General features: G+C 42.5%; 1 protein-coding gene across 1 annotated transcript in view; it reads right to left on the minus strand.

Annotated features, from left to right (window-relative positions):
- DSCAM (DS cell adhesion molecule) overlaps window positions 1–18371 on the minus strand; it is a 630903-nt gene that overhangs the window by 239097 nt on the left and 373435 nt on the right. Inside the window, exons 5-8 of the mRNA XM_054049425.1 lie at window positions 12840–13118; window positions 10778–11053; window positions 8009–8305; window positions 6904–7179 (exon numbers count right to left, since the gene is read on the minus strand). Of these exons, the coding sequence (XP_053905400.1) occupies window positions 6904–7179; window positions 8009–8305; window positions 10778–11053; window positions 12840–13118 (1128 nt within the window). The remainder of the gene's footprint in view (window positions 1–6903; window positions 7180–8008; window positions 8306–10777; window positions 11054–12839; window positions 13119–18371) is intronic.

Consider the following 18371-nt stretch of genomic DNA (forward strand, 5'->3'; position numbering starts at 1 on the left):
AAGCAATTGGAGCCCCTTGCGCCTGATGGTACGCCCACGGGGTCCAAAACGACCAGTGAGATGGGCCATGAGAATGGTCCTCTGCCATCTCCTGCCAATGGCCCAAGTCCTGTTCCTCGGCTTGCCCCTGAGGGGGGTATGCCGATCTCGAGAGGTCCTCCGAGGAGTGGGACTCCGATCTCGATGGCCACGGCGGTGCCGAGAGCGTCGAGACGATTCCGATTGGCTGCGGTGCCGCACGGTGCCGGTCCGGAGATGATCTATCTCTACGCGGTGCCGGCGATCGGTGCCGGGACCGCGACCGGTGCCGATGACCTCGTCGGTGCCGGGAGTCGGATCTGGACCTCAACGAGGACCTGGAGTATGCCCGGTGCCGGGAGCGGCCTCTCGACGTCGAGCGTCGACCGTAGCGGTGCCGAGAACTACGTCTCGACGTTGATCGGTGCCGACGATCATAGCGGTGCCGAGACGTAGAGCGGTGCCGCGAAGAAGATCTTGGCCGCGAGTACGACCGGTGCCGAGGCGATATTCGGTGCCGGGACTGCGAGCGGCGTGGGGACCTGCTTCGGGACCTGGATCGGTGCCGAGGTTCCAGCCCTTGCGATGGAGGGCGCATCAAGGCAGGTTTCCCCCTCGACTGGACCGGGCGAGTCAACGGTGCAGTCGGTGCCGGTGGTTGAGGCGGTGCCGGCTCCGTGAGAGCTATTAAGTCTCTCGCCGCCGCGAAGGTCTCTGGAGTCGACGGGAGGCACTGTATCACCGCCGGTCTCGGTGGAGACGCTATCTGCACCGGACTCAACGGCCTCGGCGCCGGAGTCGACGGTGCTGGAGGCACCTGTTTCCAGTGCTCCACCGGCGGACGCAGCTCTACCCCCGGCACTGGGGGAGCCGGCGTCTTCGGCACGGATGTCCCCGTCTTATGGGCTTTTTTATGCCCCGGGGATAATGACCGGCGCCGAGGCACTGCTTGCGGTGCCGACGAGGTCCGGTGCCGGGGAGGCTTGTCTGACGCCACTCGCGTGGTCGTCATAGCCGGTGCCGCCGGGGCACTGCGCACCGAGGTGCTAGGTGCCGGGGCCTGACTTGTAGATGGAGCGTCCGGACTAAGTGCCGCCTCCATCAGGAGTTGCCGGAGCCGAAAGTCCCGCTCCTTCTTGGTCCTTGGTCTGAAGGCCTTACAGATCTTGCACTTGTCTGTTTGATGGGACTCTCCCAGGCACTTCAGACAGGAGTCGTGCGGGTCGCTCGTGGGCATAGGCTTAGCGCAGGAGGCGCACTGCTTGAAGCCGGGAGCGTTGGGCATGAGCCCGGCCCCGCGGCCGGGGGAGAAAGGGGGAGACGACCCCCTTAATCCCCTGAACTACTTAGAACAACTAGAACAACTTTTAAACTATTTAACTATTTAACTATAAACACTAGAACTATAACTATAACTATAACTGTGATACAACAAACTAAGCTAGGGAGAGTGGAGAACAGCTAAGCAGCGCTCCACAGTTCCAACGACCGTCAGGGGCGGTAAGAAGGAACTGAGGGGGCGCCGGGTCGGCTGGGGTATATATTCAGCGCCATGAAGGCGCCACTCTAGGGGGCTCCACAGCCGACCCGCCGGTGTTGCTAGGGTAGAAAATCTTCCGACGATCGTGCACGCGGCGCGCACACACACCTAATGGAATGGATATGAGCAAGCACTCGAAGAAGAACTAGCAGATTGTTTGATGAAAGTATAAAGAGATCCAAAGAACCCTTGAAAGATTCTAGTTTTCTCCTTTCATGCCTATATAGTTTTCATTTTCTAAAGCAGCCTCCCATGCTCTGATCTGCAATGCAAATCAATGGGCAACATTTTATTTATTAATTAGAGAAAAACAGACATTTCCCAAGAAAGGCAAAGAGGAGCTATTGAGACAGTTGTAACATAAAATACCTTAGAAATAGCCCATAATTGGCTTTCCTGTTACCAGAGAAGAAACCCTCTAATATAATTCTTTTATAAGGTTTACAAAAGGTAAGGTTGTGCAACTTCCTCTAAACCATAGACATAAATAAACTCTATGGAATCAGTGATATATTACATTTTAACACTGCATATATTTAATGATGCTGTATCCTCCCCTCTCTTGGGCTTCTTTTTCAATTTGTTTCAGTAAGAGAAACGTGAATGAGAGCAGGCCGTTCAGCTGGGAAGCATCTCCTATGAGACTGACCAAAAAAATCACCACTTAGTTCTGATGGGTTTTACTATAGCTTGAATATATAATAATAATTTTGATCTCACAATTTGAAGGGTTAATTTTTCAACAATATGTTTCAAAAAATATCATTATATATATACACACACATACACACACCCTGTATTCAGTTACTTTAATGGTCTGGGCTGTAATTGTACATGCTGGGTGTCTGCCACGGGCTGACATTTTTTTGAAAATTTCAGCCACAATCATTTGGCTGTTTCCAAAACAAGGTTGGGGGAAAATACATTGTTATGCTCATGTAAACCATTCTAATAATCTTTCCTTCAAGAAGATCTCGCACTCCCATGCTTTAGGGCAGGGACTTCACATTTGTCAGGGAGGTGGCTTTTGTGCCAGGGATGTGCCCTTCACTATCCCTGAAAAAAAGCCATCCACAGTTGGCCAAGTTATGACTTTTTGAAAAATCACAGTTCACACTTGCTCAATAGAGACTTGCTAGAACTTCACAGCTAAAAACTCCAGAGAGTCTATCTGCACTCAGCATGCTCCAGCTCGGCTTGCAGCGGGCGGAGGGGGGGTCGGAAGGGGGGGGAGGGGGAGCAGAACTTTCCCGCAATTGCAGCTGTGGATGGCTGTGGGTGGGTTGGGGACAGGCATCAGAAATGACAGCAGGGAGCCTGTCTCTCTTGTGCTCTCAATGTTCCCTTGTCACAGTTCTCGGGCTGATGATGGGTGCTTTCTACTGGATGGGCACTGAAAAGTCCTCAGGGTGCCCCCCTCTGCCTAAATAGGAGTCCCTAGGATTTCTGGGGATGGAGTTCTTGGCTCCCACTCCCCTCGTCCGTTTTGTCTGTTCTCAGCTTCTCTAATCCCAAAAGGAGTAGAGAGTAGCAGCACCAAACAACTAATCAGCTTACCTTGGGGCTTGCCGGACCTATCTTACCTGGCTGGTATAACTGGGTCACTGTCTCCTTGTAAGCACATGGGGCCGGGGATGGTAAATGGCCTTCCCAAGGGAAGTTCCCATGAAGGCTTCCAGGAGTCTTCTCTGGGAAGTGTAGAGTTGCCATATGCTCTTTCCCACAGCTGCCCAGCAGCTGCTGGGAACTTCCTGTTTTTAAGCCTTTATTCCACCCTTGACTTGATTGACAGAGCCGGAGGGATGGGGCTAGCCTTGCCCACGGCACCTCTTTAAACCCTTTATCACCAGTGCAGGGTTTATACACCCTGTCACACCCCCTTTTGGGTCCGGTCAATATGGAGGAGCAAGCTGCCCAATTCAAATGCAGAGGGAACAAGAGTTGTACCCAGAGGGTGAGGGAGAACTGAAAATGGTTGGACAAGGAGACTGGGATGGGGAGCTCAGAGGGGAAGACTGGGACTGAAAAGCCTAGGAGTAGAGACTGGGATTGACGAGGTGAAGAGAATGGAACTGGAAGGAGGACACAGGTGGGGAAACGATAAGGACTGAAACAAGGACAGGTTGGACAGGACAGAGCAGAATGGGGCAAGTTTGGGAGGAATGAACAGAAGAGTCTGTGCAAACAGGAGAACCACCCTTTAGTTCAAGAGACAGAAGTCTGTGCAGTGGATATCAATATGATGCCATAGGATAGAATTTTTACTTTTGCAATTTGGTTTATTAAAAAGCCAGGAAATTACCCACAGATAGCTATATTGAAGAAATATTATTAAGGTGGCAAAGGCAAGCACTCAGAAGTTAGGAAATGCCAGAATTAAGATTAGCTGTGCAAATGAAATGGATGAAATGTAAGGGCCTGTGATATATAGAGGGTCAGACTAGATGATCTACTGGTCCCTTCAGGCCTTAAACTCTATGAAACTATTTCAAGATATTTGAATTAATCTATTGAAGCTGCTCCACATTTTGTATTTTTCAGTATCAGACATAACAGTGTCAGTCTGAATTATGGAGGAAAAGATAGCACACTAAAATTATAATAGTTTACATTATATTTTCAAGCAATAGGAAAATACTGACTGTTGTTAACTGCTAATGCTCCAAGGAACTATATATAATATGCAGGATAGAATCCGTATGTAGTTATTAACTATTGCAACAAAAAAAATGTGTAGCTGTCCAGGATAATTTACGGCAGTGCTGGACTCCAGCTAAAATATATAACAACTAAATTAAAATTTGTTCAGATTTGACGAGACAACAGAATAAAGCCCATTTTTGGAATCTTGTATTTAATGTAAAAATAATTTGTTAGGATGCGGATTTATCTAGTTTATTTTTTTAAATACCTCATTCTTGTCAAGATAAATTAAAGGCTTCTGAATCGTTTGAGACTTTCAGAGAGAGGCAGAGTCAAGTTTGAAATCTGTTATCCATGGAAGTCAAAATGCCACCCACCCACCTCAATGGGTGGGGGAACTTAATGGGGCTGGTGGCGAAGGAGGGGAGCTCCAGCAGCGAGGGTGGGAGACACATTGAGGGGCACCAGTTACCTCCTCTCCCCCCTGGAGTATCTGACACCCATTGGCCAGCTTGGGGGGGGGGGGGGGGGAGAAGGACAATGTTTGGCTCACATCCCCGAACTCCAGGAATTTAACCTGAAGCCTGGGCCATGTGGGGCCTCTTTCATCTCCATTCCAGCAGCCCCATCCTCCTACCCACCCGGACCTAAGAATGGGAATCCAGTCTGGCAGATGCTGTGGGTCTAGCTGTTCACACATTGAGGGTCAGGAAGGAATTTTTTCTTCCATATGGCCAGTTGGCAGAGGCCTGGAGAGATTTTTGCCTTCCTCACAGCACCTTGGAGCCACAGTAGGTTAAGCAGGAATGTACTTGCTAACTGAGGTAGCTGGTTGAGTTATTAATTCATCAAAACTTGTGGCCAGTTTCCAGTGCCATTAAAAAGATAAAGTGAATGGCTCCCAGAGGTAAAAGACATGGGATTTTGCTGATGGGTCTTGGGCTAATGGGATAGAGTGAGACCTGGTGACACTCATGGGCCAAGGTTGGATTTCCTCATGGGCTGAGGAAATCCTACCCCAATTTACGGGTTATACGGAAGGAGCCCTGTAACTGCTGTACTGGAACCACTTAAATGCCTGGTATAGGAGACCAGGAGTGATGGGTGGATAGCACCCCTCCCCTGTGTTAAAGTTTAATAAAAGTCATAGTCTTAAAATCCATCCACATGTCTGAATCTAAGGCATCAAATCGCTTTCAGAATGGCAGTTGTGTTTTGATCTAGATATCTGAATTGCATAGGTATGGCACCAATGCTTTTCTTTACAAATATAGTAAGAGCACTCCCATCTACATCTGATTACATTAGCTGTCATAAGCACTTGAAGAATGATATAATTAAAAGATGGTATTCTCAACCAGGGGGAACAGTAGAGACGATATCAGCACAATCACTAATTTAACATTCATTTTCACAGAGATGCACCAACGGCAGTTTTGCAAGACTATTACGGTGACAGACAAGATAGAGCATATGATAAAAAGCTGCAGTGTTAGCAGCTTTTTATAACAGATTGCGTGGAACAGTGCCCCTTCTGGGCTAAAGAACATGATGGGTCACTCCTTGAAGGGTTCACAGTACTACTGGTTACAACCTAATCCCTCCACCCCTTCAAGTAATAAGCAATTAACATAATTCTAGAATGAAAACAAGAAAAAAGGCTTAGAAATATTCTTGGTATCTTATCTAAGGCCTGAGACATATTAATCAAAGAAAAATGCAAAAGGGTAGAAAAGCTTTTGAACAAATTCATAAGGGGAAAATGTACTTCAGTTCTTCCTGTAGGCTTATGTGAAATGAACTTGTTAGTCATCTTGAATGGGGGACTGGACCACATCGCAGTACAACCTAGTTTTGAACAATCAGGCATAATGAGCACTTTTGTGCTTTTTATCTTTAATGTCTTTGTATATGGTCTGGATGCAAAGCTTGTAAATTATCATCATCTACTTCTGAATGTTTACATCCTTGTATGGGAACTTTTGTATTGATTCAAACATCCTGTTCCAAATTACAAGTGGTGTAACATTAAAATGAACTTAGAGAAATGGCTCTCTCTTTAAAGCATCAACATCTCCCTGAAAAGAACAATTCCTATTTTTTTTTAAATCAAGTTTAATTAATTTAGCTCTTGAATCTGTTTACTGCTTACTGGAGAAAAAGGAGAAATAGACACAATTCATAACTAACAAAACCTCATTGCATTTGCTAGCAGCTGAAAAATAACTAGGTTACAAAACTGACTTTAGTCATCAAGAAGAGACAATGACCAATGAAACTTCAGTGAACATAACATTGAATGATCAGTCATCCTCAGCCACTGAGTCATCTCATAAGAAAACAAAGAATTACATTCCATGCTCTTTAGTCTTCAGTTTTTAGAAGCACTTGTGTCCTCGTCATCATATAAGGCCAGATTCTCCGAGATTTACTCATGGTGCGCAGTACCTTACTAAGTAAGTAGCCCCACTGAAGTCAACAGGACAAGGCACAACTCAATGAGAGCAAGTCTGGTATAATATGATATCTATAGATGACTATTGGCTATATATCATGCCTACACAATTGTTAAAAAAAAAGCAGATTAACTGTCCTATTGCTTATTTTCTAATCACCAATACAATTTTACATGTGTGGATTCTTGTACTGATTAAAAACCTTCTGGCCATTAGCTTAGCTTTATATTTCAATATAAACATTACCTTTTACAGTCACATGTACACTCTGGCTTGTAGACAGCTGGGGTTGAACCAGAACATTGCATGTATATTCCCCCTCATCCACTTCCTTCTGCACATCTGAGAGTTTCAGCGTTCCATTGTTTTCGAATGCTACTTGGCGATGGTTAAAAGGAAGCAGGTCAGAGTTCTTGTACCATTTAATGGAGTAATATGGATAGCCTATCACACGGCAATGTATATAGGTGTCCCGTCCTGCTATTGCTGTGATATTTTTCATTGGACGGATGCTTGCTGGCCCTGGAAAAGTACAAAGAAACTCTTAAAAATAATTTAAGGGCATACTTGCTAGAGGAAATATTCATTTTTTGCTGATTATATAAATGTTTACAACATCCATTAATGTAGCCTGCATAACATTTCTTCTTAACATTTGACAGTTTTTGCTTTTAAGAACCACTTAAGCAGTCTCCCTAATCTTTATGTGCTCTAGTTTCTCTTGCCCTACAGCATACATTCTAATTAGGGCTGTGGTATATGTTTGTATTATTGAATACTTGTCTGATAAAATCTTTGCTGCATTACAAATTAAAGACTAGAGAATGATTTAATTAAATGTCCAATACTAAAACGTATGCTAAGCTAGAATCCTGTTATACATGAGAACACTGACAAAGTTAACATTCATTCTGATGTATATAAAATATAATATCATGAGGATGGGTATTATGCCATGAAGAACTACAAGTTCAAGCTAATGTACCATGTGCATGAGTAATTACAATGAATGCAGGACAACTAAAGGAGGAGAGGAAAATAAGAAACACATGCATGCAAAAACTAAAATAGGAAAACATATTAGTGAGGACGCTAACCCTCATGCTTGAGGAACATAAGTTTAGGGAAAGAGATTGTATAACAAGCTGACTTCACAAGCCAAAGAGGGAAGGGGCCTTCCAACCTTAAACCATACAACAGAGTTTCTAGAGGGGGTCGAGGGAGGTGTGAAGATGGGAGAACCACAGTAAGTCAGTTTCGGCATTCCAAGATTCAGACCAGTGCATGCAACAATCTTCTCCACTACAATGAGTTATGTGTGTTTTTTTTGAGGAGCTGATTTGACAAGCACCTCTTACGTTTATTCGAGCCTGGTACAGGATGACTCCAGCAGAGTTGTTGGCAGTACAGCGATAGACTCCCCCATCTCGAACTTGAGTGTTAGAGATATTCAGGTAGCTGACCACATTGCCCTCAGAGGTGATAATCTGGCTGATACGGTGATTACCATCTTTGATTATGGGGTCTTCATCTAGTGTCCAGGTGATTGTAGGCAGAGGAGTCCCCTTCACATTGCACATAAGAGAGACAGGTTCTCCTGGACTCACCACTTTCTCACTGAAGGCAGAAATGATTTTGGGAGTTCCATCTGAAGAGGAAACGGAAAGCAAATGAACAGCATGTATGCACAATAAAACTGCTCTCACTACCTTTGTTTAGCCCATAAACCAAGAATTCTGAAAGGGACACTAACCTTCATCCTTCAGGAACATAAGCCAACCTCTAATTAATGAAGGTTAGGAAGGATTTTTCCTGTGAACAGCTTATCTAATAACTGCTTACTGCAGGGTTTCTTTTGCACCTTACTCTGAAGCTTCAGGTACTGACCACTGTTGGAGAGATGATACTGGACTAGATGGACCATTGGTTTGTTCTGATATTGCAATTCACATGTTCCTGTGAAAAAGGCTCAGATGCCATAGGCAATTGAGAAGCCAAAGAAGTAGAGTGTAGGCCTAAGGTGGGGTTTGGGGATATACTTATTATACATTTCAGTTCCTTTGAAAGTTAAGGATGAATAATGTTGGCCAAAGCCAGGCGTAACTCGTGTATGCTAATTCCAAACAGCTCTGCAAATTCAGTTCAGTCCTGCAATATCTCTTTTATACCAGTATTAAAATAAGCCTTTTCCAACTATAAATTGCTACTCATGCTGATGATGACAATTTTTGAGGTAGCTTAGTCTTGTACACAAATCTACCAAGGTGGAGAGGACACCAAATATATTTTCCTGTGACCCATGTCACAATTTAACCGAAGTCTCCAAGGTGCAAGCGAGAAAAGGTAAGGATTTTCAAAGTATGGAGTAGAATTAAATTATTCTCTAACTGGATAGCACAGAAGGGTAATGGTTTTAACAAAAATGACACCCTATTATTATTTAGAAGATTCTTTCCCAGATTTTGCAATACAGTACACTCTTTCTTAAATTACGGTATACTTTACGAGTGGTGTTTAGAATGGATTTAAATATAATTGGGGGTAAGAATGCATCTGGTTCAGCTCATAATATGTAGGAAGCAGTCTAGTAAGAGGTTTAGAAAACAATTCTGTATGCCATTGTCTGGATCTAATGCATAGTGGGGCCAGCCAATTAGTTTTAAAGTTGAGAAAATATTAGCATCAGCAAAGACTATAAGGGGGTGGTTTAATCACAGTATAAAGAACAGCTTAAGCCTCTTGAAAACCCCTCTCTTCCCACCCAGTGGGCTTTGCCCTATGGGAATAACTCATTTTAATTCCATACAAGATGTAATGGGGAAGGACATCAGTGACAAGCATCAGTAACTCTAATGTTGTGAGAGAATACGTAGTGCACTCAGCACATTTCATGGAGGCATAATTCCATTGGAAATAGCCTCTCCTTACCTAGTAATCTCAACACAGGAGCACACAGAAAACTGAGGGAGATCTCGTGATGTGTGTGGAGCTTGAATTGCTATCCCCACAAAATGTGCTGAATCTCAGCAGGATTAAAAAAAAAGTACAGCAATGTTCTCTCTCCCCAGCACAATCACCTAAGAGCATCAAAATTATCATTTCCAGTACATTGAAACACCTACATTTCAGCAGGGACATTAGGTTGGGTTTCTTATATATTTTTTCTCTCTCCCTCTCTCTTTGTTCCTGTCCTATTGGATGCGTGACAGAGTATTTAAAATTTCTTTCTTCATCTCTGACTCTCTCTCTTCCTTTCCTTTTCCATGCATTCGCACTGTCATCTCTCACAAGACAAAAAAGCTATCGGCTTTTCATCCTGAATGGAAACTGACACACGACAAATAAATCAGTGAGTGCGCTCAGTATGCACCTCTGCCCTTTTTTTATTCAAGTGACAGGCTTTTTTGGAGATGAAAGCAGACATTATTTTCCCAGCAAGACCCGAGTGTCTTTGAAATCTTTCCTGCTGTCGCTCTCTGATAACCTGCACTCTCTCGACATCATTATAGATTATCAATATGCTCTTTAGGCTTTCTTAGTCACAAGAGATGGTTGCCGAGGTAACTAGGTCCAGGCAGGTAATCTCTTCTTTTTCTGTAAAGACTAAAAATAGTGGCCATGCCATGACTGCACTACAGCCTCATTAGTGAACCGGCTCTGTACAAATTGATTACTTTCCTCACTTGATTATTATGTGGAACATTGTGTCAGTTACTTAGGATGATCTCCAGACCTTCAACTGATTTCACAACCAGCCTGAAAACTGTGTTTGGAATGAAATGTTTGATCCTTGGTAGGGATCTCTCTTCTCTCTTGTCCTGGAGTTACAGAATTTTGGATAGTAGCAAAAAATTAATGCATTTGGTGGGGCTCCAGTAGGAGGGATATTTTTCAAATAAATTTCTTTGACACCTGGATCCTAATTTCCTCTCATTTGTTGTTCTGGAGCATGGAGAGGCACAAATATCCCCCAAAGTGTGTGGCTAGTTTGATCCTTCCTACAGGCACAGGGTCTTCTCTCTCTTTATAATTGGAGACCACAAGCATATTGTATATACTATATACATACAATAACACTTCACTGTAGCCAGTAACCCCACTAAAGCAGGTAATGACTAACCTTCTAGCACCACCTGAACATAGTCTTGAGCAGACATCTTGTCCTTGCGTACAAAGCACTGGTACGCTCCACCATCACTTTTGGCCATGCCATCCATAATGAGATTCTCATGGTTGATCCCCATGATCCTCACGTTGTTTCCAGGGTTGATGATTTCACCATTTCGGTACCAGGAGAGTTCTTGGTCCTCAGTTCCAGTCACACTGCAGGACAAGGACACTTGACTACCAACACTGCTTTTAACTTTCCGTGGACTGATTGTGGCTTTCAGAGGCTCTGAAGATTTAAGTCAAAAGGGAGGGGGGGGGAAGGAAGACATTATGTATCTTTTAAAAAAATATGACTAACAGGTGACCTGTCACTGAGAAAAAATACTGAATCACAAATACACATCTCTGAAATGAGAATAGGTGACCATGTTTGATTTCAAGGGCCTTTTAAGGCCACAGTCCCACAATTAGTTCTGCACAGGCAGATCCCTATACCCAGCTGGAGTCCCATTGCCATCAGTGGGGTTCTGCTTGGATGCAAGGGTGCCTCTGTGTGGAACTCACTGTGGGATAAGCACACCAAGCAGTAAGATAGCCCACCTGACTTTATTCTCAGTATCACCATTTAAGAATATGATGATATATTTTTATTGAAGTTTGATATTATGTGTGAAAGAAAATTCACAGTATTGAAGTAACAATAGTAAACACAAGGAAGGGAGTCTTTATCCACACATATACCAACAACTAAAGCTACTGAATTTGGATCTGCATCCCAACCTCCCTACATTTTGATTGGGCCCAGTACATATATAACAAACCACCATGAAATTTATATCCAGATGGGATTCTTCCCCAGGATTTTTGTTCAATATCAGCTCTATCAACAAGAAATAATTCAAAATATAATACATCTCTTTTATCATCTGTGGATATGTGTTATGAATCAAATGTGATGAGATATTGTTTATTTAGCATGTTTAATGACCAGCATTGTACCTAATATTGGATGCGCTCTCAATATTACTTAATTATTTTACATCTCTCTCTCTCTCTCTCTCTCTCACACACACACACACACACACAGAGCTATAGATATAAGATGTTATACTTTATTCTGTAAAACAGATGAGTTAAATAAATAATTATATATGATATTTTATACACACATACACAATTCCTTAGTTAACTTAATTCTGCTTTAAAGAATATTGTATAATATGATAATGGAAATGTTATTATTATTTCTCTATTGAGGATTGCTAGATAATCCTGGTCTGTTATGAGCCTGTACAATATTAAATGGATCTGATTCATCTACCTGTTATGAATGTTTTACAAATGTAGCCATCTTTTTAAATTTCTGAATCATTGATAAAAGATGCTGATTTTCTTTGGATGTATTTGTTATTTGTAATTATTTACTGAATAATTTTTAGATGATGGATTGTTCACACACTTTTCCTTTTCAGAATTTCTTATTCATGTTGTGTGGTTGCAAATCTAAGTCAAATGGTATTGTTTCTGTTCCTTTATACCAAAAAAATTAAACAACAGAAGAATAACAAACAGCAAACAGTCTTTCCAATACAACATTTCAGACTAATAATCATGTATGATAAAATTCATGAGACATTCAGGATTTGCATACATTTTCATGAATACTCAGGGATTATCTGAATATTCAAAATAATGAATAGCAGGAACCCCTGTGACCAGAGCTTGACACTTTTATTCAGAAGACTGTTTGCAATTCATCCACTTCTATTACTAAGCAAAATACATCCTTTATGTGAAAAATCACATAACCATGTGATAAACTGAGTTCATTTTGCACTTCTGATCTCTCATCTGCATTCTGCCCGCTAATCCATCTCCACTAAGACAGTTTATAACATTCCAAACCTTTGAGCAGCTTCAAGGAGCCACCACTGACAACAAAACAAGTAACAGCAACAAAAACAATAACAAAAGAACCTTCTACAAAATATTTCCTTCTTTTCCTTCCATTGCAAAACCAAGCACAATCATGGGTTTGAAATTATACTTGCCACATTCAGTCCTGGACTTACGTTTTACATGTAGATGCCCTATCACCTCAGCAGTACCATAGTTGTTCCACACCTCACAAACGTAGTTGCCTGAGTCCGAAGGACGTGTGTTCTCTATCAGCAGACCTGTGACTGTCTGCCGAAACCTGCTATCTGGCTCCCAGGGAACATTGTCCTTCAGCCAACGGTACTTTGGTGCTGGGTGCCCCGATGCTTTGCAAGGCAGCTCCACTCGCTGTCCTGCCATGGCTTTACGTTGGTCAAACCCATCCAGAATAGACGGTGCTGAGTTTGCTGGGTCTGGAAAGCAAATACATGTTTTCAGTGTAGTTAATTAAGATTATTACATTTTCTAAGCAATATGCTGCTATTTATCTTCTTTTTTTTAGTTGCTATCCCAGAATTTTATGTACTGTAAACTGGTACTGTGCACCAGTCATCCAGATTGTGGTATCTCAGCAGTACTGGCTTACATCCAGCAGCATGTACTAACTAAACATTGCATGATTACTTGGAAGACTGCCCACTGGATTTTTTCCAGGTGGCAGTCATTCTTCACGTCACCCATCAGGAAAGAGAAGAGCCAGAAACTGTAAACACATTTCACCTAGAACTAAACCAACATATTCCACCTGCTTCTAAGTGGTCGGAGAGTTTTGAACTAGAAGAGTGAATTATTCCCTTGTCAGAAGAGAAATGGGCAGAAGCAAGGGGCATGTAGTCTAATTGACAAATATTGTATATTCTTAAAAAGGAATCTTAGATAGCAAAAGTAAACTAGAGCTTATAACTCCAGCAAACTGCTCTTTGTTCAGGTTCCCAGGAAGACTCTCTCACACAAACAAGTCCCAACTGCCATGTGACTGTTGTTATTTCTATTCTAGAGAAATGTGGCACATCATGCTTCGATACCTTCACCAAACATAACGATCTATGTGTTATGTCTTGTTTTTTAGCCCGTAAGCTCTTTAGGACCAGGGGCTATCATTTTCTTATGTTTGTGCTTCATGCTGTACAATGGGGCCCAACCTAACTGAGGCCTCTAGGCATTACCACACAATTCATGTTTATTACTACTGCTACTAACATAAAATAAAATAAATAATTATTATAATATCAAATATTGACTTAAATGAAGCTATTTTTCTTATATCTTAGCCAATTTTATGACAACATTTTAACCATGGTAGACTCCACGTTAAACTTCCCCCTCTCTCTCACCTAGCACATGTTGATCTATTTGTTGCACTCCATCTGCTGTGTACTACAGAGTTGTTATGCAAGTTATAAAAACAGTTCTAAAAAATAAAATACCATTAGACTGCAACCAAATGGACTAAGCAGTCACCCATGTTAATTTTATATAAACAGTTAGTAAAATGTGAATTGTCAGGTTTAATCAAAGATAACCACACAATCTTTGCCTCTATCTGGATGCTAGCAAAACACTTGAACCACAATAAAATGGTTACTAACATTTCCGTAACTGTTGTTCTTTGCTGCCTTGTGTATTGCACACAACTATAAAGGGCAGAACTGTCCCTGACCCCCCTCAGTTCCTTCCCCCCAGAACACTCCGATAGAGAGGGGAAGGAAAGCAAGGTCTGGAATGGACATGTGCAACACATCTTGAAGAACAACAGTTACAGAAAGGTTATTAACTGTTTCTTCTTCTTTAAGTGACTGCACATGTCCATGCCACTGTAGCTGACTCACAAGCAATCCCAAGTGCAGGTGGGTTCAGAGTCTATGTGAACAGGGACAGGAGGACCACTCATCCAAATTTAGCATTGTCTCTAGATGGTTGGGAGATGGCGTAGTGAGAGGTAAATGTAGGACAAGATGACCAGGTTGCTGCTTTGCAAATGTCTAATATGGGAATGTTAGCCAGAAAGGTCACAGAGGCTGCTTGGGACCTAGTCAAATGACCCAACACTCTATCCAGAGGCTTCATGTTAGCCAACTTGTAACAAAAACAAATACAACTGGATATCCAAGACCAGATCCTTTGAGTGAATACAGAACTGCCCTTCCTTCTGTCTGCAAATGCAATAAACAACTGAGTCGGAGACCTGCAAGGTTTAAACTGATCCAGATAAAAAGTGAAAGCTCTTCTAACATCAGAGCATGAAGGCTCTCCTCATCCTGATGACTATAATGCTTTGGAAAGAAAGTCAGCAAGAAGATTTCTTGGTTAAAAGTGGTTTGAAAAGTGGAAACCACCTTGGTAAGAAATTTTGGGTGAGGATGATGGTAAACTTTTTCTATGTAGAAACATGTATATGGAGGATCTGTCACTAGCGCCCTGAGCTCTCCCAGTCTTCTGGCTGGTATAATGGCCACTAAAAAAAGGTACATTCATCAAAGGATGCAGCTGGGAGCAGGTCAATAGAGGCTTGAAGTGGGGGGGAACCCATCATCTTTGCTAAGACTAGATTCAGACTGCATGGGGGAGCAGCATTCTGCACATGCAGAAATAGTGTGTCCAGGCCCTTTAAAAGTCTTACAGACATTGGGCTGGAAAAAGAGATCAGTTAGCAATAGGTGGGAATGCTAGGCTAGACACCGGGGAAGAGATATCTCAGTGGTTTGAGCATTGGCCTGCTAAACTCAGGATTGTAAGTTCAATCCTTAAGGGGGTCACTTAGGAATCTGGGGCAAAATCAGTACTTGGTCCTGCTAGTGAAGACAAGGGGCTGGACTTCCAGTTCTATGAGATAGGTATATCTCCATATATATATGGAGGCTGCACACTGATTGAGCTAATCTCCAACACTTGGTGTTTTTGGGACAGAAGATAGTCTAGCATGTGCCTAATAGAAGCAACCCTTTCAATCTGGATCAAATGGAAAATCTCTTTCATTTAGCCAAGTAAGTGCTCTTACTGGTTTTGTACTATTCAGCAGCACCTCCTGAACTTCCCTAGAGCAGGACACCTCCACCAATGTCAACTGGGGGCTGGTCCCATTCCCACTCTTCTTGGGATTGCTCATGAGAAGGGTCCTGAATTTGCTTGGTGCTGGGCTCAGTACCAACGCTAAGTTGTTTGCGGCATTGATGCTCCTTATGGCCAGTAGATGGAGTTGGCTGAGATGGATGCAGAGATGCTCTTGATTGAGGGGGAAACCTCAATCCTTCCCAAAGCAGGTCCTAAAGCCCTTACAGATGCTACATCTGTCACTTACGTGAGCCTTCCCCAAGCACTTAAACAGCTGAGGTGAGGGTCCCTAATCAGCACTGCCTTACCACAAGAGTGGCAGGGCTTGAAGCCCCAAGAGTGCAGCATAACTCCAGTACCAGGGCTGGTACTCAGATTAGGCACCAGAAACACACAAACAACAACAAAAAACTATTTTTTTCTTTTTCAACTAATCTACGCTAACTACACAGATTCTAAAAATGGTACTGCGTCTATACTAAAAGAAAAGACTTGCAGAATCAATATAAGGGAGCTCTAGCAACTGTCATGGGAAGTAGGAGGGAACTAAAAGTGTGTGTGGGTGGGGTCAGGGTGGCTCGGCCCTTTATGCCTGCGTCTGGTGCACGAGTCAGCAGAAAGCGCTTGTGCCATCCCAATGGGTATCGTCAGAGAAAAAAACTCTACAACAGCTGTGCCGTGGAGCACACAAACACCTACAGTGGAACGGACATGTGCAATCACTTGAGGAAGAACATCAGTTCTACAGCATGCTTTCACCAACTGTAAGCTCTACCATCCAAACCAATGATTTTACATGCATCAGTAGCCATTGGGTCTATCTTTGGCAACAACACCTATAACATTTGTTAGCATGCCGTGCTGTGCATGTGCGGTTTTCAGAAATTACACTCTCCCCTGTAACATTTTAGAAAAGCTGAAAGCAATCATAACAAAGTGGTTAACCTGCTCCTACTTCATCTCTGGTTTGTAGTGTCAGACCGCAGCCACAATGTGAAGATGTTGTGTAACAAGAGTTTTCTGTATATATCCGGTTTGGCATCCTGCTGCCTCAACTTGGTTTTGATGGAGTTAACTCAGGAGAAATGCAAATATGGATAGGATGCTAGTAATGGTCCCTAAGATATGCTGACACTTCAGTGGACTGTTCAACATAGAATATATTTAAGGAGCTTCAGATGCACAGTGGTCTTCTCTGCTACTAAATGAAGTAAGGATGTGGTCTTAATTCCACCAGGGATGTGCCTGGGATGGCTATAGGAGCTGCATGTAGTGATACAACATTTTATATGCTTTCTAACCAGACTCAAGAGGACACTAACCTGTACATTACCCCTGATGTGTGCTATTTTATGGGCATTTAATCAAACCACAAAGCTGATGAGTTGTGATGATGCTGCTGTCAACCAGATGATATTGTCCATCATGATGCTGGAGTGGAAAAAAGATCTGAGGCCCATCAGAACAAAAAGGTAGATGAAGTAGCACTATCATGAGGGTGCAAAATACAACAGATGCTACAGAGTAACTGAGAATCAGTGATGAAGTGAGAAGATCATAACATACTGGCCACCTTAAGTCAGTTTGTTTAATTTTTTTAAAACTGATTTTATAACTTTTTTAAAACTTGGAAGTGACTTTTAAAATACATCCTGGTTGGGATTGTCAAAGCTACTTAAGGGACTTAGATGCCCATGTTCCACTAAAACGGATGAGTTTTGTGATAATAGGGCCTGCAAATTTACCCTGATTGTGAGCCCAACTGTAAAAAGTGAGTGTAAGTTCATGAGACGTCACAATAACCCATAACAACAAATGTTTATGGAAAAGGGTACCAAAAGGAGACAAAGACTGAATTTTTTTTAAGGCCTACTGATATTACTCAAGCACTGTGTTAAGATCGTATTTGGTAAACAAGAAAAGTGAACCATAATTGGTGTGTCAGAAACTAGGCCTAATTGTTGACAAAATAATGAGGGGACAGGTTATTCCATTCCTCTGTTTGCGGGTCCTTAAAGAAAGAGACTTTGGGGAGAAAAATTGGCTACTAGAGCAAGTTTCACCATCATGGCTGACACTCTCCCTATCTCCTGGGACCCTGGGCCTTTGTAATCCTAATCCTGAGAGGTCCTGACCAGACTGGGCTAGAGAGAGGGACCCAGATGACATCACAACCTCTACTGGCTCCAGCTGAATCCCAAACACCACCTAGGTAGATCTGAATAATTTTTTTTAAGTGTTTCCATCCCTCCTCTACAAGTTGCATATAAAATGGCTACACATTTTACAGGAAATTCTACTTTTTTGTTTGTTTGGTTTGGTTGCCACTTTTGTGCAACACTATTAAAAAGCTTCCAGGAGCAGGAGGTTTTTGAATAGATGTTTTCAATTTCAAAGAGTTTGATAGGTCTGAGTGGTACAGTTTGCAACCCCCTAAAATGCAAATCCATGAAGTGGCATTCAGACCTTGAAACACGACAAGGATCACCTATTCAGATTCAGGGAACTAAAGAAGTGGATTGAGGGAAAAAAAGAGATCTAACATACCAGAGTCCAACATGCGTGTGCTTGCTTCATGGAACAGTTATTCACTGTGGCACATGCACTGGTTTACA

The sequence above is a fragment of the Malaclemys terrapin genome, chromosome 1, assembly GCF_027887155.1.
Source record: "Malaclemys terrapin pileata isolate rMalTer1 chromosome 1, rMalTer1.hap1, whole genome shotgun sequence".
In the NCBI taxonomy this organism is placed as follows: domain Eukaryota; kingdom Metazoa; phylum Chordata; order Testudines; family Emydidae; genus Malaclemys; species Malaclemys terrapin.